At 42.6% G+C, this 26,589-nt stretch overlaps 1 protein-coding gene across 3 annotated transcripts in view; it reads left to right on the forward strand.

The window, feature by feature from the left end:
• OSBPL6 (oxysterol binding protein like 6) overlaps window positions 1-26,589 on the forward strand; it is a 198,889-nt gene that overhangs the window by 95,281 nt on the left and 77,019 nt on the right. For all 3 annotated transcript variants that reach the window (XM_084642916.1, XM_084642917.1, XM_084642918.1), the window contains exons 5-7: window positions 15,846-15,941; window positions 20,511-20,633; window positions 25,263-25,316. In XM_084642916.1, the coding sequence (XP_084499042.1) occupies window positions 15,846-15,941; window positions 20,511-20,633; window positions 25,263-25,316 (273 nt within the window). The remainder of the gene's footprint in view (window positions 1-15,845; window positions 15,942-20,510; window positions 20,634-25,262; window positions 25,317-26,589) is intronic.

Here is a 26,589-nt window from a genome sequence, read left to right on the forward strand (position 1 = left end):
CTCATGAGTCTTTGATTGTATTCTGTATGTTTTTCTTTGCTTTTCTTGAGTTTTTCTTTCCCCTTTTCCCTGTGCTTCCAGAAAACTAACACTTTATCTAGTTCAGTGATTCCCGAACCTGTTCCGCCACTTGTGCAGGGAAAGTCCCTGGTGGGCCGGGCCAGTTTGTTTACCTGCTGCGTCCGCAGGTTTGGCCGATCGCGACTCCCACTGACCGCGGTTCGCTGCTCCAGGCCATTGGGAGCTGCTGGAAGCGGTGGCCAGTATGTCCCTTGGCCTGCGCCGCTTCCAGCAGCTCTCATTGGTCTGGAGCAGCGAACCGCGGTCAGTAGGAGCCGCGATCGGCCAAACCTGCGGACGCGGCAGGTAAACAAACCGGCCTGGCCCGCCAGGGGCTTTCCTTGCACAAATGGCGGAACAAGTTTGGGAACCACTGATCTAGTTAACAAACATCTACAAAACAAAGAATGTTTGAAAAATAAAGAGAAATGGAGGTTTTAAGGTGAGATCTACAGAAGAAGTAACTCGGTGACCTGGAGGGAGGACAGGTATATCTGACAAATGGGGTGGTACTAGTTGAGGTATGACCCCAACTGTGAAGATCTGCTATCATAGGAGGTGTTGGAGGATGGATATTGTGATGATGGTTAGAGTGTAGCTGTATTGACCAGCTCCTAAAGAATGGGTGGAGGAGTACCTGTTTTTCAAATGAGTAGCTTTTCTATTTTAATTTCTCCATTTCTCTTTTTGAGGCTGATTCCCCCATACCTGAAAACTGTTATCATGTCATCCCTCAGTCTTCTCTTCTCCAGACTGAACAAATCCATTTTTTTCGATCGTCCCTCATAGGTCGTGTTTTCTAGACCTTTAATCATTTTTGTTGTTCTTCTCTGGACTTTCTCCAGTTTGTCCACATCTTTCCTGAAATGTGGCACCCAGAACTGGACACAATACTCCAGTTCCTTCTACCCCCAGTCCCCACCTGCCTTCCCCGTTCCTCTTCAGGGACTCCTCTCATGAGAGTCTCCTCATGCAGAAGGTAAAGGGTTTACTACAGCTGGGTGCTGGGGTCTGTTCCCAGTACTTTTTAATCCCAAGGGCCAAGGGCGGTCTATGGTGCATCCTGGACCTGCGAGACCTCAGCAAGTATCTAGAGAATTTAAAGTTCCGCATGGTTTCCCTGGCTTCTGTTATCCCCTCCCTGGATCTGGGAGACTGGTATGCCGCCCTCAACTTGAAAGACGTATACTTCCACATAGCGATCTTTCAAGGGCAAAGACGCTTCCTCTGGTTTACAGTGGGGCCCCACCACTACCCGTTTGTGGTCAGCACCGAAGGCAACAACACCAAGGGTGTTTACCAAGTGCACATTGGTGGTAGCGGCTTAGTTCAGGCGCTGGGGTATTCAGATCTACCTGTACCTCAATGACTGGCTCGTCAAGGGCAGCTCCAGGTCTCAAGTCCAAAGGGATGTTGCGGTGCTTCAGGCCACGTGCCACTCTCTGGGCCTACTGATAAACGACAAAAAGTCAACGTTAGTGCTGGTGCAGAGGATAAAGTTCATCAGAGTGGTCCTCAACTTGACCTGTGCCAGAGCGTTCCTGCCGCTGGAAAGGTTCCACACATTGACGAACCTCATTGCGGAAGTCTCTGTGTTCCTCCAACTACATCTGTCTGCGTCTGCTGGGTCACATGGCAGCGTGCACTTACATAGTCCACCATGCAGGAGTCTGCAACAATGGCTGGGAATGGTCTATTCCCAGTCCCAGAGACCCCCCTGGAAAAGATCATTCCCATTCCCCAGGCGATATTTACCTTGCTGCGATGGTGGACCAGCTACAGGACAGTCCTGGAGGGAGTTCCGTTCGAAACCCCCCTCACTCCATTGAGGTAGTGTTGGACGCCTTGGCAGGGGTGCGTATCTCGGCAACCTCCAGACACAGGGGATGTGATCCCCGGAGGAGGTGAAGTTGCACATAAATATCAAAAGAACTCCGAGCAGTCTGGCTGGCATGCAGAGTCTTCCTGCCTCACCTGTCGGGCAAGGTGGTACGAGTCCTCACGGACAACGCAACCTCGATGTTCTACGTCAACAGGCAAGGGGGAGTGGGCTTGGCGGCTGTCTGTCAAGAGGCATTCAATCTGTGGGACTTCTGCATCAGCCACGAAATCTATCTGGAAGCTTGTTACCTTCCTGGTGTCAAGAATATGCTGGTAGACCAGCTCAGTAGCGGCTTCTTCTCTCACCACGAGTGATCACCTGCATGATCTTCCAAAGGTGGGGAACTCTCCCAAGTGGACCCGTTCGCTACCAGACAGAACAGCAAATGCCACCGGTTTTGCTCTCGGCAAGGTCTGAGCAAGGGCTCCCTCTCCAATGCTTTCTCCTGTAGTGGTCAGGGAGCCTGATGTATGCGTTGCCTCCGATTCCACTCATTGGCAGGCTCCTGGCAAAGGTCAAGATAGACAAGGCACAGGTTGTCGTGATCACCCCGGCGTGGCCTCACCAACATTGGTTCGGCACGCTCATGAGCTTTTCAGCGGCCCTCCCCGCTGCTCCTACCCAACCACCCAGACCTGCTGTCACAGGACCACTGCCAGCTCCTACACCCCAACCTCGAGTCTCTCCACCTCCTGGCGTGGATGCTGTGTGGCTGAACCTGGAGGAATGGACCTGTTCGGAAGGAGTCCAACAGGACCCCCTGGGGAGTAGGAAACCCTCAACCAGGCTTACTTACTTGGCCAAGTGGACGAGGTTTTCCTGCTGAGTGTCTGAGCGTGGCATCTCTCCCTTGTATTCTTCCATATAGGCTGTCCTGGACTACCTGCTCCATTTGAGGAACCAGGGCTTGGCACACTCTTCCATTAGAGTGCATCTAGTGGCCATCTCTGCTTTTCACCCGCCGATCCAAGAACAGATGGTGTTTCCCATGACATGATGGTCAGTTTCTTGAGAGGGCCCGATAGACTCTTCCTGCAGGTACGGACTCCTGTCCCGCAGTGGGATCTTAACTTGGTCCTCTCTAGGCTCGCCGGCCTGCCCTTTGAGGTGTTCCCTTTCCCATCTGTCATGAAAGGTCATGTTTCTGGTGGCGGTGACGTTAGCAAGATGGGTCTCTGAAATTAAAGCCTTGATCTCAGAACCTCTGTACACGGCCTTTTACAAAGATAAGGTTCAGTTGCAGGCTCCCCCACCACTCCCAGCCTTCCTGCCAAAGGTGGTCTCCAACTTCCATATGAACCAGGACATCTTCCTCATGGTGTTCTGTCCCAAACCGCACAAGACTGGTGAGGAGAGGCGTCTTCACGCCCTGGACATCCGGAGGGACTTGGCTTTCTACTTAGAATGTACCAAGCCTTTCCAAAAATTGACTCAATTTTTCGTCGCTACAGCAGATAGGATGAAGGGTCACCCAGTGTCCTCGCAGAGGATTTTCAATAGGATTACCTCATGCATAAGGACCCGTTATGACCTGGCTGGGGTTCCGCCGCTGCTGATTGTCAGAGCCCACTCAATGAGAGCGCAGGCGTCTTCAGCAGCCTTCCTGGCGCACATTCCTATCCAGGACATCTGTAGAGCTGCAATGTGGTCCTCTGTTCACACATTTACTGCTCATTATGCCATCACTCAGCAGGCCAGAGACGACGCTGTGTTCGGCAGAGCTGTATTGCAATCTACACGTCGGTGAATTCCTACCCACCTCCAGGGATACTGCTTTGGAGTCACCTAATATGGAAAGGACATGAGCAAGCACTTGAAGAAGAAAAGAGAGTTATCTTATCCACAGCTGGTGTTTTTCAAAATGTGTTGCTCATGTCCATTCCACAACCCGCCCTCCTTCCCCACTGTTGGAGTTTCCAGCAAGAAGGAACTAAGGGTCGGGGGGGAGCTGGTGGCACCCCTTATACTGTGCCATGCAGGCACCCCTCCACAGGGCGCCAGAGCCAGTCCCTTACAGATACTGCTGAGGGAAAAATTTCTGGCACTTGTGCATGTGGTGAGCACACACAGCTAATATGGAATGGACACGAGAAGCACATCTTGAAGACTATCAGTTACAGAAAAGGTAACTGTCTTATTTTCAGCTTTTAGCAGGCTGGGCAGAAACGCTGTCCCACCACAAGTGATTTCAGCTCTCATTTAAGCACTTAAAAGAACAAAGGCTCCTAATGGAGCCTATTTTCTCTATCTTTGAACTGTGGGGAGGAACAGATTAAACCAGGCCGGGAACACTTAGGGAGAGTTCACACCTCCTGACTGGGACACCTGTCCCCAGCCTTCTGACTTTCACAGGGGTCTGGCATTCGAGCCCCTGGCTTAACAAGATCCTCTCTGCTGAGAAAACCTGAATTCGTGCTGGAAATGGCCCACCTTGATTATCATACACATTGTAAGGAGAGTGATCACTTTAGATAAGCTATTACCAGCGGGAGAGTGGGGTGAGGGGAGAGAAAACCTTTTGTAGTGATAAACACCCATTTTTTCATGGTCTGTGTGTATAAAAACATCTTCTGTATTTTCCACAGTATGCATCCAATGAAGTGAGCTGTAGCTCATGAAAGCTTATGCTCAAATAAATTGGTTAGTCTCTAAGGTGCCACTAGTACTCCTTTTCTTTTTGCGAATACAGACTAACACGGCTGTTACTCTGAAATCTGCTGAGAGTGACCCCTCATTTGGGACAGGTTAAGCACAGTTCATACAATAAAGACAACAACATTGATAACAACATTTCACTACCCCTGCGTTCAGTACTAAAGTGATTTGTAACCCAACACCAGCCAAAGTTGATCACTTTGAGCAACACAGCTCAATCTGCTGGATATCTTGGCAGAGTAGGTGTGTTCATGTAAATATAGTTTGCTCCTGAAGTCTCTCCCCCTGACAGCTAGCTTTCAGGGGAGACCCTGCTTACACTTACAACACTCCTGCTAATACATCCCAGAATGATTTTTGTTTTTTTGCAATAGCGTTACACTGTTGATGCATGTTTAGCTAGTGATCCACTATGACCCCCAGATCCCTTTCCACAATGCTCCTTCCCATTTTGTATGTGTGCAACTGATTTTCCTTCCTGTGTGGAGTACTTTGCATTTGTCCTTAATTAATTTCATCCTTTTTACTTCAGACCATTCCTCTAGTGTGTCCAGATCATTTTGAATTAATTTAATTTGTTTTTAATTTGAATTTAATTCTATCCTCCAAAGCACTTGCAACCTCTCCGAGCTTGTTGTCATCCACAAACTTTGTAAGTGTACTCTGTATGCCATTATTGAAATCATTGATGAAGATATTGAACAGAACCAGACCCAGAACTAAACGCTCCAGGACCCCACTCGATATGCCCTTCCTGCTTGACTGTGAACCACTGGATTTCCAACCAGTTATGCACCCACCTTATAGTAGTTCCATCTAGGTTGTATTTCCCTAGTTTGTTTATGAGACGGTCATGCAAGACAATATCAAAAGTCTTACTAAAATCAAGATATACCACATTTACTGCTTCCTCCCATCCATAAGGCTTGTTACCCTGCCAAAGAAAGCTATTAGGTTGATTTGACCTGATTTGTTCTTGACAAAACCATGCTGACTGCTACTTATCACCTTATTATTGTCTAGGTGTTTGCAAATTGATTGCTTAATTATTTGCTCCATTATCTTTCTGGGTATTGAAGTTAAGTTGACTTATCTATAACTCCCTGATGTATTCTGTAGTAGGGTATTACAGTGTAGCCTAAAGCTGAGAGATGAGCAATAGAGGGTCAGTAAGTGAGATGAGGAAGACAAACTGGATATTGTCCAAGCAGAAGTGTTGTTCAGATTTGACGTTAGCAATCAAATGTCATGGAGTGAGAACATGGAAAGAGAAGACACGTCATAGTGGAACGGATGAGGGGGGAAGTATACAAGTCTTCACCAGAAATGAAAGTGATGATTAGAGTATTCAGACCAATAGAAGAGTCACAAGGACAGTGGCTTCCTGGTGGAGAATGATATAATGACTGGTATAATTGAAAGCCATACTGAGATGAGAGAAGATCTGTGGTTGGTAAGGAATTACAGTAGTTACTAACTACCTGTAGAAAGACAATCTTATTACTCTTGAAGGAGCACAGGCAGACAGAAAACTTTCAAGGAGATTTTACTGGGAGAGTTGGTTTTGAAATGAAAGGAAACAAATTTCTCTGGAATCTTGTTGAATAAAGAGGTTGGAGACAGGATGGTCATTTAGCAAGTGAGGAAGGACCAAGTGAAGTTCTTTTTTTTCCAGAAGAGAGTAATATCTAGTTTGTGTGATAGGGAGAGGTGTATTGCAGATGCGACTGACTCAGAGAGTGATGATTTAGTCCTCGATCCAGCAAAGGACTTAAACATATGCTTAACCTTAAGCATGTGAGTAATCCCACTGAACATCAAAAGGATTACTGACATGCTTTACTTTAAGCACATGCTTAAGTGCTTTGCTCACATGGGGGAAGAATAGGAAAGCAGATTGCAATTGATGTTAGAACAGGGCAGCACATCTCTGCGTAGTGAAGATGAGAGAGCTCATAGAGGCATGAGTGGGAGAGGAGAGAGTGCCCAATTATAGGAGGATTAGTGGAGAATGAGGTGTCAGGTCTGAAGGCAGGACTGGATTCACCTGTTGTTTTAATTTGTCACACTCCCCATAGCACTTGGGCTGGGGCTGGAATAAGAAATTACACATTCAGAATAGACCTTGTGAGTCATCAGTACCCTGCAAATGTGGATCAACATGTGAAAGTGTTTTTTCACAAGCCATCCAGAGGGTCGTATAGTAAACTGTGCTTTCCATATGTCCCAGTGGATAATGAGCTCCAGTTTTTCACAGATGTCTTGCGGGGTGCCACCAAATACTGTATAAATGAGTTTACATGGCTTATCCATGTACCAGGGTGATGGGAGGTGCAGAAGGAGAAACGATGCGATTAGAAGTGGAGCAAACTGGTAGAGCTAGGTAGAAAGTGGTAGGTATTGACATATGGGTTGGGGACATAGGGCAACCAATGAATGTTAGATTAGATTAGATTAGAGGTGATCAGATAAGAGAGAACTGAGTGGCCCAAATGTTTTGTGGGATGATAGTACAACAAGGAAATAAGTGGGGGATAGCTTGCAGAGAAAAAAGTAAAAACTGCTAAGAGAGTGATTGCTGCTGGCAGTGAGGGAGAAGGAAAGAGGAGTTGGCATTTGTGACCATTGGAGTGGGCAGGAGAGTTGATAGATGTGTAACAGGTGCGGAATGTTAGCTTATTTGTTACTGATTTTTCTAGTTGCCTTGATGTTCAATAAACTTTTTCTGTGTGGCTATTCTAAGATATAGTTATTGGATTCACTCTCTCTACTTTCCACATTTTCTTAGGGAACACTACCACAGATCATCTTTCCCATTAATTTGATGGTTGAGTTTCTTTTGTGATTTCTGCTACCTGTTAAGCGAGTCTTTGGCTTCTAATTTGAAATAGTATGTTCCTTGTTTTGTTTTTAAAACATTTAAAATGTACTGCATTTTAGTTCCCTTCCAGGAGACTTGGAATAAAAGTTTGGACATATACACAGTACAGTGTGATATTTTGTATTATATTGGGATTTGCAAAAATTCTTAACTTACTATTCAGTCATAAAAAGAGATGCAGGTACAGAAGACATTTTTTGTGAATTCATTATAGATTTCTGCCTCATAAGCAGTGGCAATATAAACTGTTTGGTCTACATGCTATTTACCTATTTATAAAGTGTGCCTTAAGAGCAGTGTTTATCACAGGAGATTATAAAGCAGTACAAAGTAATATTTTCTACGTGAAGAGGCGGTCTAAGGTTATTATTGACGGACATCCTTTAATAAAATGTATCCCTTTTTAAAAAAGATGAGAAGAAACGAGCATGTTCACTAATTGCTGATAGCTTTGAGAGTCTCAGATGGACAGTGCTTCTAAGTGCTACGTATTATTATTACTGTGACATATAGTTCTCTTCCATTTTGTCTTCTCTATACTGATAATAAAGCTGAAGCACTGTCAGAGACTCGGGTCTTAAAACAAATAACTTAAATAGCAATATGTCACTGAAAAAATAGTGTGTTCATTCAGGGATTTTGAGGGAACCAAAGAATGAAGTGGCTGAACTGCTAGCAAAACTGAATCTCAAAACAAAATATGAGATTTTGGCCCTCCCACATTTTTAAAATTCATTCATTAACGACTGAATTAGCACATCAAGCAATATTTTTCTTTCATGTATGGGATTTTATTTCTCTTCCCCTACCCCCTTCAATTCATCAACATTAATGGAGTGAATTTCCAGCTCAAGACTATTAAGAAAAGCACTATCCATCCTTTTATTGTAATGAGCCTGTAATCATCATCAAACTTCCTGTCATATACCATCATTTGAATTCTCATTCAGCGTTTGCCAGCTTATTTGTTTGCTTTGTTTTGAGTTAAACATATCACATCTGGACCACAGAAAAAGAAAATCGTCATCAGAGGATCAGATTCTCTCTTACCTGGAAATCATCCCAAACAAACTATTAACACCTAATAAGGGAATGTTCCTTTTGCTGAGGCTAGTTCTTTGTTGTAGCTTTTGCTTTATCTAGTTCTGCTGATATTTCTCTCTAAACCTTTATCCAGAGGTGAAAGCTCTTACTCTTATTAAAAGTTCATCTGAGAAAAGTACTTTTAAAGCCAAGTACTCTTTCTCCCTTGCACGCAGTCGCATCACTAGTAAAGTGGCACATATAATACAGAACCAGACTTCCATAAAGGGCAGATAGTTGATACTTGAACGAACATATGCTTGACATTTCTGGAATACAAGTAGTATTATAGAACATCTCCTGAGGAACAGACATAGAAACACATACCTGGATATTATTGTTGTGCTACAGAAATGTGGCTGGAGACAGATTTATCTTGTAGTGAAAAGGTGACAAGGAGAAAATGTTTACGGGTGGCAGTTTTGCTGCTCAGCACGTTACTTTACAAGACCAGCATGTGCTAACAGAAGAAGAAACGGTCTAAAGAACTTTGCATGTGTTAGCCATAAAGATATTTGGGATTGTTATTCCTTTGTGTGGTGGTTGGTGACCCAGACTGTACGCAGTGGGTATGGAGACAGAGAATACAGGGTCAGTAGAGGGGAATGGCGATATGAATGGGACAGTAATTTAATCATAACAAAAAAGGGAGATTGCCAGAGAATACAAAGGAGTAGGAGGAGGAATAAATTGATGGAGATGCACTTACATTTCTTCCTACTCAACCTTCCCCTGAAATAACTTTCAGGATTCTCTCTCTCTATTCCAACATCAGCAAAAAGAAAGCAGAGGAAAATGGGAATCAGCATAAGAACTGGGAAGCATATCTCAAGGTTGTTCTGTTTACAGATATTATTATTGCAGATGAAACAATGCAGATAAACTCAGTTTATATAATATCTCTAATTAAAAGAAAGGTTAGAGTCACTATACCTGCAATTGTATTTATTTCTTCTCATATTCTTACTGCTGTCCCTCATATGACTGCAATAATATGTGTTTTTTTAGATATCTTGAAACTGTTTAAACTCTCCCAGAGGATGAAACCCCTGGTGCTAGGAAAAATCTCCATGGATAACATCCATGGGTCACTGGATTACACCAACAGTACCAATGATCTCACCACACATGAAGCCGTGTGAGCTGTTTTCTGGCTTGTTGGAAAAGTTGTGTGCCCCTTTTAGGGGCCAGAGAGCTTCAGAGTGATTTTCTGCTGCAGCTGCAGACCAGGTCAATGTAGGGATGCTGAGCCATCCCTTCCAGGTAACCAGAAGAGAGGAGGGACTATATAGGTCCATGGCAGTGCAGGAAAAGCACTCTTTTACTTGGACCAGGCAGAGCAGCATCCACTCTCCCACCCATGGAAGTGGTGAAATACAGGTTTTGTCAAGATATGCTGTGGGTGTTGCGTGGGGGCAGAGGAACCTGGGAAGGAATTTTCCCCTCACCGCCAGATTGGCCAAGGTGAAGTGGGTTTTTTTCCACCTTCCCCACAATGAGTTTGTGGGGGAGGGCTTAGTTGGGATGAACATGAAATGGGAGTTAGCACAATGGTGTCACAACTTATTAATGTAAATGTGGAGAGGATGTCCAGTGCAGGTACTCCATAAGGAAGGGATACAGTGGTCAGATAAAGTGGATTGGTAAAGGATTTAAAGGAGATATTATTTAAAAGGAGCGGAAACAGGGATTTCAGGACTCCTTTGACTGGTATGGCAGGGAGCCAGTGTGCCCCCCCCCGCTCCAGCTTCCTCTCAACCCTCATTAAAGGGGGGGATGGTGAGGTCCCAGCAGTGGGTTGGCTGGAGACTAGGATGGATAAGGGGGAGGGCTGACAGAATCCCCTGGATATTATTGAAATGATTATGGGAAGTACCTGCACTGTACACCTTTAATGGCCGGGTTCTCCCAGACAATTAAGAAGAAAGTTTGCAACCTAATTAAACCACATCCAGGTCTCCTGACCGTCTTTCAACATAGCCGGACAATGCATCAAAGCTAGTAAAACAGGCACAAATTAATCTTCTGGAGATAAGGGAGTAAATACCTTCCTATTTCATACCTCTCGATTCAGACAATATCTTTCCCACTTCCTTGTGTGCAGCTCCCAAGGATTACAGGTTCTGTTTTATTCAGATCATTGCCACTGAAGATGGCAGTGCTGTGAAGAGACAGAAAGTGACTGTTGCCTCTGCTCCATTAATTAGCCAGCAGCTGATTCTTATGTATGTTTCTGTGCTAAATGGAGAATTCCTGAGCCTGTAGGGCAGTGTGAGTGGTAGTTGCTTTGCAGAGCTCTTTCTCCCTCCTCCACCCCCAATTACGTAAATTTAATTAAAATAATTAATTGTGTAAAATAATTAAGCAGCAAAACTGGGAAGAAAACACAATGCCAGATTTATTCTACTTTGCATTTCCTGCCTCCCTCCCCATGAAACATCACTTTGAAAATCAAATCTGTGCCTTCTGTGAATAAGATTCATTAAGTCATCTACAGTTACTTTCATTATCTAGGAGATTTCCCTCATCCCTCTGATTTGAGGCAGGTTAGCATAGGAACATGCAGGCATTCACTTTGATGGTGAGGATATTCTCAGATCATTGAACACCAACACAGAAACAAAGTTTTATAAGATTAAAGGGACCATATAAAATACATTTTTCCAGCCTTATTCTCCAGAGCAGATAAGCAGCTTTTCGCTGAATAAAGGTAGTGAAGACGCAACATAAGTAGGGCCCTACCAAATTCACGGTCCATTTTGGTCAATTTCATGGTCATAGGATTTTTAAAATAGCAAATTTCATAATTTCAGCTATTTAAATCTGAAATTTCATGGTGGTGTAATTGTAGGAGTTCTGACGCCTGCAGAGCTGAGCCCCCAATCAGCAGCTGCCCCTCTCCGGCCGCCCAGGTCTGAAGGAGGAGCTCAGAAGTAAGGTTGACATGGTATGGTATTGCCACCCTTACTTCTGCACGGCTGCTGGTGGTGGCACTGCCTTGAGAGCTGGGTGTCTGGCCAACACCTGCCGCTCTCCAGCTGCCCAGCTCTGAAGTCAGCGCAGAAGTAAGGGTGATAATACTGCGGCCCTGCCTACAACAACCTTGTGACCTCCCCTGCAACACCCTTTTGGGTCAGGACCCCCAAGTTGAGAAATGCTGCTCTCTCCCATGAAATCTGTATAGTATAGCGTAAAAGCACACAAAAGACCAGATTTCATGGGGGGAGAGCAGATTTCCTGGTCGGTGATGCGTTTTTCATGGCCGTGAATTTGATAGGGCCCTAAACATAAGGATCAGCTCTTCACTAGCCCTCATTCTCCTTAGGGACTGTGCTTGTCACAAGCTCACCTTCCTGTTGCTGCACTTTGGAATTTTGAGGGAGGGGAGGTGCAGTGATGGGGAAGGCGTAGGTTGGGTCTCATTCAGCTAGAGGTTCTGTGTGCAATGGAATGGAGTATTTTAAGCCCCCTTTGTGATCACAGATGAGGTGAGTTGTGATAGTCTCACTCTTTCCCAGCTTCATTAGAAAATTATTCCTGGGATAAAGTAGAGGGAGGGATTGCAGTTAGGGTGAAGGGTTTGGAATGGGCATTGCAGAAAGAGCTCAATTAAACTCCAGGGGTAAAATCCTGGCCCCCATCTTGCCACTGACTTCTACAGGGCCAGGATGTCACCCCAGGACTTCAAGTTAACTGAGAGAAGTTTTGTGGTGTGAGAGGAAGCCCAAGACTAAATGATGGCTAGATTAATTCTCCTCACACCCGCAAGATAAGGTGGGGATGAGAGTCCCAAGCAAACTGGTGCTCCTAGAAACACAGATTACATTTTTTTTTTTTGGTTGTATGAATGCTGTTGGTTCAAATTCCGATAACTTGGTTGTTTCCTTGTCTTGTTTGGCCTCTTCCTTCCTCATTCTTCACCTTACTTTTTAGTTTACTGTTGCTGTCTATTCCTCTAACTGTCTGTATTTTTAATATTTTAAACCAAAATTCAGTAACAACATTTAGGGCCAGAGTGATAGCAAATAAATAAATAAAGGTGTTCCCTTGTCAAATATTTCTGTCTTTCAGGACGTCAGACAATCTGCATAATTTCTAGCTGTAAATTTGAGGAAGCATAACACACAAACGTTTTCCCTTAATGAAAAGCATTCCATACTAAATAATGGCCCCATGGACTTTATCCCAGCAACACATTGCAAAGTAGAGGTAGTTGTTTTGTGTCAAGGTATAATAGTCATGACAGAAAATAACTGTAAAGAAGAGCTGTACAGAAAAGTAGAGGACAGTTTCTGAAATAATTTAAAGAAGGTAATTTTGTTTGAAAAGAGTTAATTTTCTTGTTTCCAAACAAATAATCGAGTAAATTAGTCTTCATTAGAGTGCTACTGGCTAATACATGTGCCACTCAACCCAAGTGGATCTAGAAAGATGAGGGCTGCAAAAGAGTCATTTGAGTTAAAAACAGATCATGGAAAGGGTTGCTGGAAATCTGGCAGCCAAAGTTCTGCTGGGTTTCTCCATTCTAAATATTGTACAAAAATGAAATTGCAGTTATGCAACATCCTACTACATTGGCTGTTCCAAATGAGCCCTTCTGAACATCTGTGGTGGGCAAAGTTCCATCTCAAAACGGAAGGATTCTTGCCTGCCAAACAAAACTGGCGGTTAAGAAAGTAGGAAAATCATCTTGATTATTATAGTCAAGAAAGACAGTTGCTACCTCCTTAAATGACTGGACCCATGTTTTATGGTTTATTGTTTTAAATCTGATGTCATGTAAAAGTGTACGGAATCTCAACAATCTCAGATTTTTCATTAGGGTTCTTTACTGGAGTTTGTAACTTGAAGGTGCTAAACTCCTGTGAGCACATGAGATTACTCAGCATGTGATGTGGGATTTTTCATTGAACCAGCATTACAAGTACAATGCACAAATGTTTGTCCCAGATTGGTAGCTCAGTTTGAGCACTGGCATTGGACTATATGTTGTAAAGCAGAAGTTTCCCACTTGCAGTCTGCAGAGCTTTTGCTGGTGGTCCCTGGAGAGGTGGCTGGTCACATGATGCTGCATCCCTTTCTCATTTCTAGCTGCTAAATGACATTAAGAGCAGATGAAAATACATTAACTATTATTTTTTTCATGTGATTAATTGCCTAGGGGATGTTTTGTGATTGCAAGTGGGAATGGAGGTAGTCTGTGCTATTCTGAGTGGATGGGAGGATGGTCTATACAATTGTAAAAGACAAGAGTGGAGGCCCATGAGACAATCTTTCTATCAAGCTGTGACCCACACTGTGAAAAAATTTGAGAACCCAGGTAGTAAAGAGGGGGAAAGGTGATCTTGTGCTTAAGGCTTAGACTGGGACTTAGGAAATCTGACTTCTGTTTAACTGCCACAGACTCCCTGTGTGACCATGGGAAAGTCATTTAATATTTTGGGGACTCAGTTTCCAATTTGGAAATTGGGAAGGGTAGTCCTTAAAGTCAAAGGGGTATTAGAAGAAGACATTCAGTAATTTTTGTTAGGCGCAGGGACACTGTGATGATGGGGGATGGATAAATTTCTAGATAGGAATTTGGCATGCAAGAAACATTTTTAAATTATAAATAAAGAACAGTGTTGCGCTTCTAGTAACACAGTATGCAAGAATTTGATATGTGGGCTGCTCCCACATCTGTTGGTGAGGGAAGAGGGCCAGGGATCTAAAAGATGTCAGGCCAGCCTGTCAATAAAAATATGGCAATAAATGTGAGTGCAAATGGAATCGCTAAAGGTACTGGTATTGTTCAGCTGGAAGAGGAACTGGGAGACTTTTCTTATGGTGTTCACAATAGGACTGAAGACTAAGATAAAAAGGATATACCTCAATATGATCTCTTTTCTTTGAGACTTCCAAAGAAACTACAGAGACTCCTACCCCCTTGCTGTACTCTTATGCCCAAAGATGGTCCTACCCCAATACATACTCTTTCTCCTATTTTTGGATATTATATTTTTAAAAAGTCATTTATTTAATACTTTACATATTCATATATGTTTTGGAGGAAGGGTTTTGGGTGGGTTTCTATGAACATCTGTGTGTACTTTTTTTTGGTTGTGATCATTGTGAACACAAGGTTATGCGAATAAAAATTTCATTGTACTAAAGCTTCTAGTTATGTTTAGGTTTGATCTTGTTGTATGTATTTTTCTATTCCCTAACAGCTTCTGCCCTCATTTATGTCCGTGGAATCTGAACCTTCAATGCATGTAAACAAATTTAACAGAACAAAATGTAACTCTTGTTTGAGTTTGGAGCATATCTTTCCTGGATACTTTCCCCTCTTGCAGGATTCTCTTGTAGTAGTAGTTTTTTCATGTATAAATGAGAGGTGACTACTTATACATGGTAGAAACAAGAATAGAACATTTTGTGCAAAAAAGCCAGTACTGTCATGTTCTGGTATTACCCCTACCAATTTATATTGACAGAAACAGTAAAATCCCACCCTGGAACAAATCACAAATCTAAACACATTTGATACAGGCAAAAATTGGCTATTCCCCTCCCCCTCCAGCCTCCAAGTTAAATGCTTTTTACCTGCAAATATAGGCTTTAATCTTTGCTGGAAAATAGAAAAAAGTTTGACAGAATTTCTAAATGTTTTGCTTTTCAAAAACTTTGGGCAAAATGTGATATTGGTGACATTTGTTTTGTTTTGTAGGGGATGATAATACCTACCCCACAAGGTTGTTGTGAGGACCAGATAGTTCACATGTATACAGAGCCTTAGAGGTGTGGAGTGTTACTGAAGTGCTAAATATATTAGTTAAAGTTTCCAGCTCAATTTTCTCATGCATTAGTCGGAAAATGCAATACATGTAGTCAAGAACATGTATTCCACTTTGAAGTCTCTCTAAATGAGAGCCAGCTGAGGCAGCATCTGTCCTTTCCTGGCACTTAACCATTTTCTAGGCATTGCTGGGTAAAAGTGCATCTTGTTTAGAAATCAGTAAGATTTAATTCCTTCTTGAGAGCATTTCAGAGAAACCTGCATGGTTACACTGAAAGAAAAAAGCATGTCCAGGAATTGTAATACAGCAATGGATCACTCAAAAAGATCATGTTGTGCTGTTATGCATGCAAGCGTTTGGTACTCATTTTAGCCAGTCAGGGCACTGTGCCACATATTTATGTTTCCTGTAAACTGTGTAACCCTCCATTGCTCATAATTTAATGTGTTTTTTCAGCAGACATGTTCTGTGACTGAGCACTGAGTTTTCTTTATTCTTATTTTAGAGTGCTCATGTATTAGAGCGAAATATTTCTTTTGGAAGTGCAGACTCATCTGTAAGCAAGCAATTGCTCGAAACTGAGTCCGTCTCTCTGTCTAAGGTCAGTGTGGGAAGGGAGGATCTCTGTGTGCCTACTTTGCATGTTTTTTAAAGAAATGCTTTAACTAGTAACTTTGTTGTGGCACCTTTTGTGGGTGGGCTGTCGAGTATGATGCAGTTCCAGTCCTACAGCTTCTGGTTCCCCAAATGAGACTAGGGTAAAGCATACCCTTAGCTGTCAGAGAAGAAAATTTCTAATAGGGTTCACACTAACAAAATGAAAGATTTGAATTAGTATAATGTCCTGAAGCACCTAGAAACAAGCATGTGTTGTTAATGAAAATGCAGGATGCCTAGCTCTCTTTTTCAATGGGGTGAAAGAGAGAGACATGGGCAATTTGGGGAAGAGTTGCTTTAAGTATAAGGAAGCATGTAATCTGGTGGTAGATTAATGCCATAACATGCAGGGGATAAGAGACTCACTCTGAATTCACGTTTTCCAGGGCAGTGGGGACTAAGATAGCTGTGGAAACAGCACACAGTCCCAGGGAAGGGAGAACCTTGTTTGGGTTGATTTGCCGCAGACCTCTCTGGTTGACTTTGGAGCAGCATTGCTGGGTTCTGGAAAGAGTCATATCCAGAACTCCTTTTCTGGATGGGTAGTTGGCAAAGCACAGGGGTACTAAGAGTGTGTATATGGATAAAAGGGAAAAACTGAGAGGTGGGGTGTCTCAGTGCATCTTGTGTTTCATCCATTTAGGTCTGAATCTTGAGCTCCCTGGAAGTCAACAGGGTCGATGCAGATGCAGAGCTCTGCCTGCACAAAGTTCAGTGATTATAAGATCCTTATGGTTGGGACCATATCTTCTGTTATGTTATTATGTAAAGTATCTGGCAGAAATTCTCCTCTTAACAAACAATACATATTAATTCCATAAAAAACTGCTATTTGAAGAAGTGGGGTTTTTACCCACGAAAGCTTATGCTTATGCCCAAATAAATCTGTTAGTCCTTAAGGTGCCCCCCAGACTCCTTGTTGTCTTTGTGGATACAGACTAACATGGCTACCCCTCTGGTATTTTTTTTGAAGTGTATTGTAAAGGCAGGGTGCAGTGGAGAGTAGTGATATGACCATGTTCTTAAAGATCATATGCGCACACACAGGAAAAGAGTGAAGGTTGCACAGGCAATCTTGTCTTTGCCATTTGCTGACTTTGGAATGTTTCACTTTCCAATCTTAAATGTTCTTTTAATTTTAAAATGAAATTTCCTAGGTTTTTTAAAAATAAATTTTTATCATATGCAACTGTTTACATAACACTCACCTGTGCATTCCCTAGATCCTGCTGCTGCTCTGTGCAGGGCCGGTCCATTATGTAACTTATGGTGACACTCTCAGAGGACGAAAAATGCAGCTGGGAATCAATGTTAGATGAAGGTGTCCCAGCCATATCATAGAACCATGGGACTGGAAGGCACCTCGAGAGGTCAGCTTGTCCAGCCCCCTGCACTCATGGCAGGACTAAGTATTATCTAGACCATTCCTGACAGGTGTTTGTCTAACCTGCTCTTAAAAATCTCCAATGATGGAGATTCCACAACCTCCCAAGGCAATTTATTCCAGTGCTTAACCACCCTGAGAGTGAGGAAGTTTTTCCTAATGTCCAACCTAACTCGCCCTTGCTGCAATTTAAGCCCATTCCTTCTTGTCCTATCCTCAGAGGTTAACAAGAACAATTTTTCTCCCTCCTCCTTGTAACAACCTTTTATGTACTTGAAAACTTATCCTGTCCCCTCGCAGTCTTCTCTTTTCCAGACTAAACAAACCCAATTTTTTCAATCTTCCTTCATAGGTCATGTTTTCTGGACCTTTAATCATTTTTGTTGTACTCTTCTCTGGACTTTCTCCAATTTGTCCACATCTTTCCTGAAATGTGGTACCCAGAACTGGACACAGTACTCCAGTTGAGTCCTAATCAGCGCAGAGTAGAGAGAAAGAATTACTTCTTGTGTCTTGCTTACAACACTCCTCCTAATAATACATCCTAGAATGATGTTTGCTTTTTTTTTCTTTTCTTTGCCACAGTGTTACACTGTTGACTCATATTTAGTGTGTGGTCCAATATGACCCCCAGATCCCTTTCCACAGTACTCCTTCCTAGGCAATCATTTCCCATTTTCCCCATATCGCCTTTCAATCAGCCCATGCCCCTTTGTCTTGCTCTTCTAGCAGCAGAAAGGGGGAGTGATGGAAGAATCCCTGTGTTGCGTATATATCATTGGAGAATCACACGTACACTGGCGTGACTCTCAGTGAGTCAAGATGGCTTTAGGATCAGATTATGGCATTGGTGAAGCACAAAGCAGAGCATTGCACTGGATAATCTGGCCCTTTTTATTTGCCAGTCTCTGACCATTTGTTTAAATTAATATATGTATGAGTTCTTGTTGAAAAGTATTTAATGCCAGTGCTACCTTGCAGATCAAAGACCTTTCCCTGCAGCTAAGCTTGTGAAGGAGAAATCAATGAGGTGGGGATCAGTAGACATAAAGCTATAGAGAGAGATTCTGTACTTACCTCATGGGGCTAATTAGTTTAAATTTCCCCCCCTCAGGTGTTAGTATTTTTTATTAGGGAAGACTTTTTACACATGTAATAAGCTCTTCTACACCAGGGAGAAAGAAATAATCATCTTAAAATAAGGTGAAGTCAAAATAAACCTGGTGGTCTTCAAAACCATGATACATACATGCAAGAAGAGAGAACACTGGGAAAGTGTGAGTTATGGCTTCTGGAGACAACACTAAATTGTCTATGCATTTGCATGGGCATTTGATATAGTTATTACTTTATTGTTTAGACAGGTGTTTCTAGCAACCCCTTTCCCAAATAAAAAAAATTTGTGATCCCCTTATGGTTACTATGAAAGTAAGCATCTGTGGTAAAAATAAGCTTATCTAATATAATTTTTTTTGTGTGTTTCAAGAGGTAGACCGTATACTTGATCTTGAAGGTTGAGGGTATGCAGGGGTGGCGTGGGAGGGGGAGGATGAGAGTGGGGTTTTCTTTGCTTTAAGTTGTAATACATTTTTCAGTGCCTCACAACCCCCCAGTTGCCTTTTGTGTCTCCCCCAGAGGTTGCGACATACCAATTGAGAAACGCTGATGTGAAGCCATGAGAAATAGTATTAGTGAGCACATTATTATGCAGGCACAAGTAGCATTTTAAACTAGAGCAGACTTTTGTGGACCCGAGTGGCAGCAAAGGGGTATAAATAAGGGCAAAACTGTTTTGCATAGGCACCTTATACTTTCGTTGCTCTCTTCCCCTTCAACATATTAAGCCATAATTTTGGCTTGAGTCATATAAGTCGTAATTCCTGATGGCTGCTAAGTGTGGAGAAAGTGGACTAAAGAGCCCTCACATGGGCATACAAATTATAGGGGACATAATGGAGTTATATAGAATAGTCAATCATATAGAGAAAGTAAATTGGACACTACTATTTAAATGTCTTATAATGCAATGAAGCTGAATGGGAGACGCTGTAAAAGGAAATACATTTTCCTAAAGGACAATGAGCCTGCGGAACTCTGGACCACAAGGTACCACTGAGGTCAAGCTCTTAGCATGATTCAAAAAATGATTAAACATTTCTATAAAAAACAGAGACCATCCACAGTTACAGCAGAGAGGATTTTAAAAAACCTTAAAATTTAGAAGGGATGTAAACTCTCATGCTTCAGGGCACTAACTGACAGAGGTTAGGAAGAATGTCTTCTATGATCAAGTTATTCTATAATTTGCCCACTTTTGGAGTTTCTTGTACCTTCTTCTGGAGACTTTTGGCCTTGGCCATTGTCAGAGGGAGGATATTGGACTGGATGGATCACTGGTTTGATCTATTCTATGCAAACATAGTGTTAATATGTACACATAACTTAGCTACGAGAGTGCCTTGTACGGTTCTTCACACAATCCATTGTTTCTAAGAGAAGGAATAATACCAGGTTGTAAGTAGAGACCACTGGTGAGTCAGGAAGTATAAACATTCTAACAGGAAGACTGTGCCCCTGACGACTCCACCATATCTGCTAAGCCTTTCTACATTTCCTATTGGGGAGGGCGTGTTGAACAATGTCTACAGTTTTAATAGATGGTCAGAGTTAGGACAGCCAGCTGTCATCTTGCATTTCCCCTTCTGCTTGCAAATTGGTTGGTGTGTGCCCACTGTACGCTTACCCCTTTCAGAATTTACCGGACTAATATACAATTAATAAATATGAAATGCCATTTCTTCTCTTAACACACAGTCCTGCCATACACAGGTATGAATCTGCAACACAAAGTTCTTGGCTGCTTATAGTGCCAGATTTTTAAAAGAGTGCGGCTTCAGTGTAGTTCGCTAAATAAGGTCCAGATTTCCAAAAGTGCTCAAAACTCAGTAGTTCCTACTTCTGAAAATCTGCCCATTTATTTTGGTGTCTAAATGGGTGCTGAGCAGTTTTGAAAGTCTGTCCCCGATGGTGTGTTCTGAGCACTTGAAAATCTGGGCCACATAATATGAACAGTTTTACATCATATATATATTATAAATTTAAAATACTATTTTTATACTTTTCCACCAGGAACCTGACAGCTGGGAAATCATAGAGGGGCTGAAAATAGGCCAGACTAATGTCCAGAAACCAGACAAACACGAAGGTTTCATGCTGAAGAAAAGAAAATGGCCTTTAAAAGGCTGGCACAAGGTAAATGTCTGTTGGGAGGAGCTAGTTAATATCAATTAATTGTGTGTGTTTTAATCTTTGGTTGTTAAGCCCATGCATTGTTAAATAATTGCATTGGTTGAGACAGGGCATGTGACACTCCACCATTCAGTTACAAGTCACGAGACTTTGATGATAAAAAACACTTTTGCAAGGGTACCTCTTGGCTGAGAAAGGATCATGCGAACGTCTGACTTGCACCAAAGAAGGCGTAACACAGGTTAACCCTGAATTTGCAGCACAATCTTGGGAAAGAGAGACAGACTTATTCTACAGACCATGCAGCATTTGGGCACTAGTTTGATATAGATGTCTGCCTGGTATGGCTAGTCTGACCTTTACAGTCAGAGTAAGGACATCTGCATTTCTGTATTGCAGTGAAATCTTTTAATAGCGGTGAACTCACTTTTCATTGAACTTTATTATGAGGCAAATTCTACTCCCTCCTCTGTGGATGTAGTTGGCCCCACATGAAACAGAATTGCTGTCCAGGTGGGGTACGGATTGGGGAGGCTACACGAGGAGTGTGCACACGCTAGGCAGGGAGGAACTAAGACCCAAAGGGGCATAGGAGTGCTAGGACTGTGGAGCCGACTCTGTCTCTTAGGGCTAGTCTTCTCTACAGGGAGATTGACGCTGCTGCAATTGACTCAGCAGGGATCGATTTAGCAGGTCTAGTGACGACCCACTAAATTGACAGCAGAGTGCTCTCCGGTCAACCCCGGTACTCCAGCTCTCCAAGAAGAATAAGGGAAGTCGACAGGAGAGCGTCTCACATCGACGCAGCGCAGTGAAGTTGCTGGAGTAGCGTAACTTAGGTCGACTTGCCTCTGTAGTGAAGACAAGCCGTTAGGCTGGAATAAGTAGCTCTGAGGCATGGCTGCTTCCACTCCATGGCCTCCCACCACAGGAGCCAGACTAATTACTCAGTTGAAACACAGGGGTTAGGGTTTGAGCAGAGGGCTCACTGTGGCTAACATTGCAGTTGGCACATTACCATGCATTGTAACAATTCGAGTTTTTCATCCTACTTCACTTAAGATGAATTTTTACTCTGAGTTCACCATGAGTAGTTTGTTTGCACTGTAACTTCACACTGTTTGCACTGCTTCATTTGGCTGTTCTCTTATTACTGAGATGTAAAAAACAAATAAAAAACCTCTCCTGCTTGCTCCTTCATTTTGTTGCACTGATTGCCTGCCCACTCTACCCTCTGGTGTTTTTGCTTGCTGGGCTGGTGACTGGGTTCAGCTATGAGATGGAACTATGAATGCACAAAAGCAAGGCCACCTGCCCAAAATCCATTCTTTCCTTCAATTAGTTTGGAGATATTGCTGCCCGTATTTAATTTTATTAGCTCCAAAATTGCTGTTATTCGATTTAGGTCACTATATTTATGTCAAAACAATTATCATCTTTTTGTTTGAGCAACAAGCTGTGTGCTGCAAGGACTGACCCGCCTCTCTGTGACTCAGAGTAATTTTCCAGTACAAAATACATGTTGCTGAAAGAAACAGAAAGACCTGCTTTTATGCGCAGTTTTTTCTGGAAGAGCATTAACCATGGTTTTGCTAAGCAGTGTGGGCTGTATTCATAGGTGAGTCTAAAATGGTGGGTGTAAGTAATATTTTTCTCCTCCTCCCCACACACTATATATTACACTGACTTAGTCTCATTTGTGGTTACCAAAATGTAACTTCCACACATTTGTCCCTTTGAATCCTGAACACCTGTTCTCTTTAGGTTCCCCCCCAATAGTGCCTATAAACATAATATTTAAGTGCTGAAGCATGATCCTGAATTTGACCACCTGAAAGTAAGGGAGTTTATGTTGGTGTAACTCAGACACTAAAGGACCAGAAGAGAAGAGTTTATCAAGAAAAACAACATGTAAGAATGTATAGCATAAAGCAAGGCATCTCCTACTTCAATATGCACTAACTTAGGCTCCTTCGCAACACGTTATATATTAGTAAGGGATTGTAACTGGATAACTGGCTCCTTAAATGGAATCAGGCTCAGCTCTCCTGTTCCAATCTAGTTGTGACCTAGTTTGATGTAATGAGGCAGGCCAGGCTGCCCCTTGGTGTTATAAATGGGAGATAGCACAAAGGTGAGAAAGTCCAGATCCCAGAGTTCAGAGAGGGAGTGTTGGGAGTTTGGAACCCAGAGAGGGAGCTCAGACGAAGAGCAGAACTGGGTTGAGAGCTTCAGGGCAGGTACCCCTGAAGGAAGATGAAAAGGTCAGAGTGCCTAGTTGAGCTGTGGAGCCACATCAAGCTGGTGAAAGCAGAAGGTGGAAAGGTAGCCGGGGGTGGGAGAGCAGGGGTGTGTGTGTGTGTGTGTGTGTGTATGAGTGAGAGAGAGACAGAGAGACCTACAAATTTGAATGTACTGCTTGGGCTATGCTGGGGAATTCTGGATTATGACTGTGGTATTCCTGTAATCAATTAACCTTACAAAGGGCTATTTATACTTGGAAAGCTTGCATAGAGTTACTGGGGACTCCAGAAGAAAGGGGAAACTGAGGTAGAAACACCAGTCGTGCTGCGGCCTGCCACTGGAGGACATCCCTGATGGGGCAGCCTTCTCACTGGGACTCCAAGAGAGTGAATCTAAGGGAGTCTAACCTTGTATCACTTCCAATGGCCAAATTATCAGCCCCTTGCGCATATTGGTGAACAGTTATATTGACTTAAGTGGGTCTACTCATGTGAATATCTGTTTATGAATGTGAATAAATGGGTCACAGTCTGGCCCTGGATCTTTATCCCATTTTTACAAATCATATACAAATATGATATTCTCAACTTGCATTCAAGAACTGGTTTCATTAAACTGTTTTTCAGAGTGTCTATATGATGTGTAGTCTCTAAAAAAAATACAGTGTGCTGGGAGATGGTGAAAAATTCCCTAAAGACAGTAATTGCAGCACACGGTACAGCACTAATAATACACTAGCAGCTTACATTTGCTGTATGCAGCATATTTCATCCTGAAGGGTCTCAAAATGCTTTGGTAACATAAGAGATTCCTTTGTATAATTTGTATATTAGTTTATCCAGTATCCAAATGCAGCATGCTTTGGAGTGAAATGATGTGGCTTTTTCCCTACAATATTCAAAACTGCACTACAGTTTAGAATAGGAAATGGGGGGAAAAGACTTTTATCCAGTGGAAAGTGTGGGAGAAATGTAGAAAGGCAGAATTACCTGCTACTAACATCTCTATCCTTACAAAAAATTCCAAGCAGTCTTTATTGGCCATAATTTGGTTGTACATCTCCTCCAATTAATGTCTCCAGCAACACAGTTCCCCACATACCAGGTTGAGGCATTGGTGTCACCTCCTGAGTCACTAGCATCACTTCATGCAGCACTGTCATGAGGTACTTACAGAGGTCTCTGGTTCAAGTACTGGCCCTGCCCAGGTTGTTAGATTTAACAGGATCACAACACAAGAAGTTTGTCATTCCTCTCTACTCAGTGTCCTCAGAGGGCTTGTCTAGACTAAGGTAAAAGGTGTATTTTTAAAATTTGTTTTAACATGTTAAAGGTAGAACTTGCCCTCTCTACACTAGGGTTTTTAAAAATGTGTTAGGGCTTCTCTAGATTATGATCTAAAGGGGTGATGTTAGCACACGTTAGTTAACATCTTTTAAAAGTCTAGTGAATAGAAAGCACACTGCCTTCAACACGTGCTAAGATGGTTAAAATAAAGCCCACTGCCTCGTCAATGCTACAGTTTCAGAATGTGTTAGCTAATCCATTCTAACAACACATCTTTTATCCTAGTAAAGACAAACCCTCAGAGTAGAGAATATTGTTCTCTGCCCATCCTCTGTCATGCGGGAGAGACATATGGTGGTGGAGTAGTGAGTCTCAGCATGGATCCCTTCCCAGCTGGAGATCAAAGGACCACAGAGTTAGGTGGTTCTACCTTTTGGTCTAGGAATAGCTTTGGGTTTCCTTTTTCCTGGATGAGGAAGCTAGAAAATCCATTAATGTGGAATGTGACTAATGTGGGTGGGAAGAAAGCGATGGAGAGCTTGAAGAAATCAATGACCTTCTTTTTAAAAATGACAGGTTTCAGAGTAGCAGCCGTGTTAGTCTGTATCCACAAAAAGAAAAGGCGTACTTGTGGCACCTTAGAGACTAACAAATTTATCTGAGCGTAAGCTTTTGTGAGCTACAGCTCACTTCATCGGATGCATCTGATGAAGTGAGCTGTAGCTCACGAAAGCTTATGCTCAGATAAATTTGTTAGTCTCTAAGGTGCCACAAGTACTCCTTTTCTTTTTAAAATGGTAAGCCGGAGCGTCAGCCCCATAGACTCTCTGAACTAGTCAGAGAGCAGGAAGCTATCTTGGGCTACCAACCATTCCCAGGGCAATTCCTGAGAGACCTCTCTGTTATGCCTAGAATATAGTTGCTGCCAGAACAAATGAAAGCAAATAGTCAGTTCAGTACTGCATTTACAGGCTTTTTTCTGGCTCCAGACTCTTGACTGCAAGGTGCAAAGGGATAACAAACTTGCTTTCAATAGATGCGATTTTACTTAGTTAAAATTGTATTTGATCACTAAGAAGGAACTGTATTTTTTTTCCTGCAGCGCTTTTTTGTCCTGGATAATGGAATGTTGAAGTATTCAAAGTCACCAATTGATGTAAGTAAAACTGAAGGCCATTCTTAAATTTTGATTGAAAGCTTCGCCTGCTATGTGATTAAACCTCATTGCACTATGGATTCTTAAAGCAGCACAAACTAGCAGATCATGGCTGATGGGCTCAAAATGGGTAGTGCTGCTTCCATGGAAGACTTCTGTGTGTGCTCTGCATGGATTTAGGATGGATGGAGAAGATGCAGGGCCGAGGGTGGGAGTGGGTAATGCTGGGGACCACTGCTGTTCCATAACATAGTCTCTTCACTAACTCACTGGGGCTATCCTGGTGAACTGATGTTGACTGGGTCAGCATTAATTTGCATAGCTTTCCACTTTGCTCAGTGACCTACCCCAAAAGAGCAGGTTGAGCTGGTCGCCAGGAACACCTTTGAAGAATGGCTCATGGAGGAGCGAGGGTGGTGGCTGCAGGAGGCACTGCAGAGGCTTTTGCTCAGATGAACCTAACCTCCAATGAATTCATCACGATATATGAGTTTCCAGGCCTAAAACCTCTCTCCCAAAGGGAGAGTGGCAGGGAAACTCTGCAAGTGCAAACTAGAAGTTTCCAGTACCCTACATGGGAAAGGAAGATGTTTTCCGTAGTTATCTGTATTGCTCATTTATATCTATGGTATCGGGTACCTCTGGATTTATTAAGCTACTAATGATCAAATCCAGCTCGCCTAATTCATACAAGTGTCCCCATTTAAATCAGTCATGGGCATGAAAAAAATGTGTAATTAAGGCTATCAGGATTTGGCCCTCTATCAGATATTTGCCATAGCAGAGGTATCTAATATGTTTACCATATTTTTGGGTTTACTGTTGTAGCTGATGTACAGTTACAGTATGATGGGTGAAAAAATTAGGACTACGTCTGTGACCATTATAATGAAACTATCCCCTTACTCTTGTAGCCATGTTTTATTAAGATTATGCAAGTTTATTGTATTGATAATCTTTCTGCATTTAGTCAAGACTGTGTTCTATAGCTTTTTTTAAATGTAATACACTGTGGACTCTCCCATTTCTTGTAATTTAACCAAATTTTTCAGACAAAATTCTGCCCTCAGATTCACTGTGCATTTTTGACTGACTGTTGGTTTTCCCATTGGGAAATGCACACATGGACAGAGAATAGGTTATTAGTCGAGTTCTATCCCAGAGCAGAACTCTGCCTGTCCTGACTTTTATGAAAGTACAGAATAGATTAATTAAAGAGTTATGTATTTAATGAAGGGCCTTGACTGATCAGCTGGATGTAATTTTTAACTTT

Source organism: Lepidochelys olivacea, assembly GCF_965140295.1.
Source record: "Lepidochelys olivacea isolate rLepOli2 genome assembly, chromosome: 11".
NCBI classification, from domain to species: domain Eukaryota; kingdom Metazoa; phylum Chordata; order Testudines; family Cheloniidae; genus Lepidochelys; species Lepidochelys olivacea.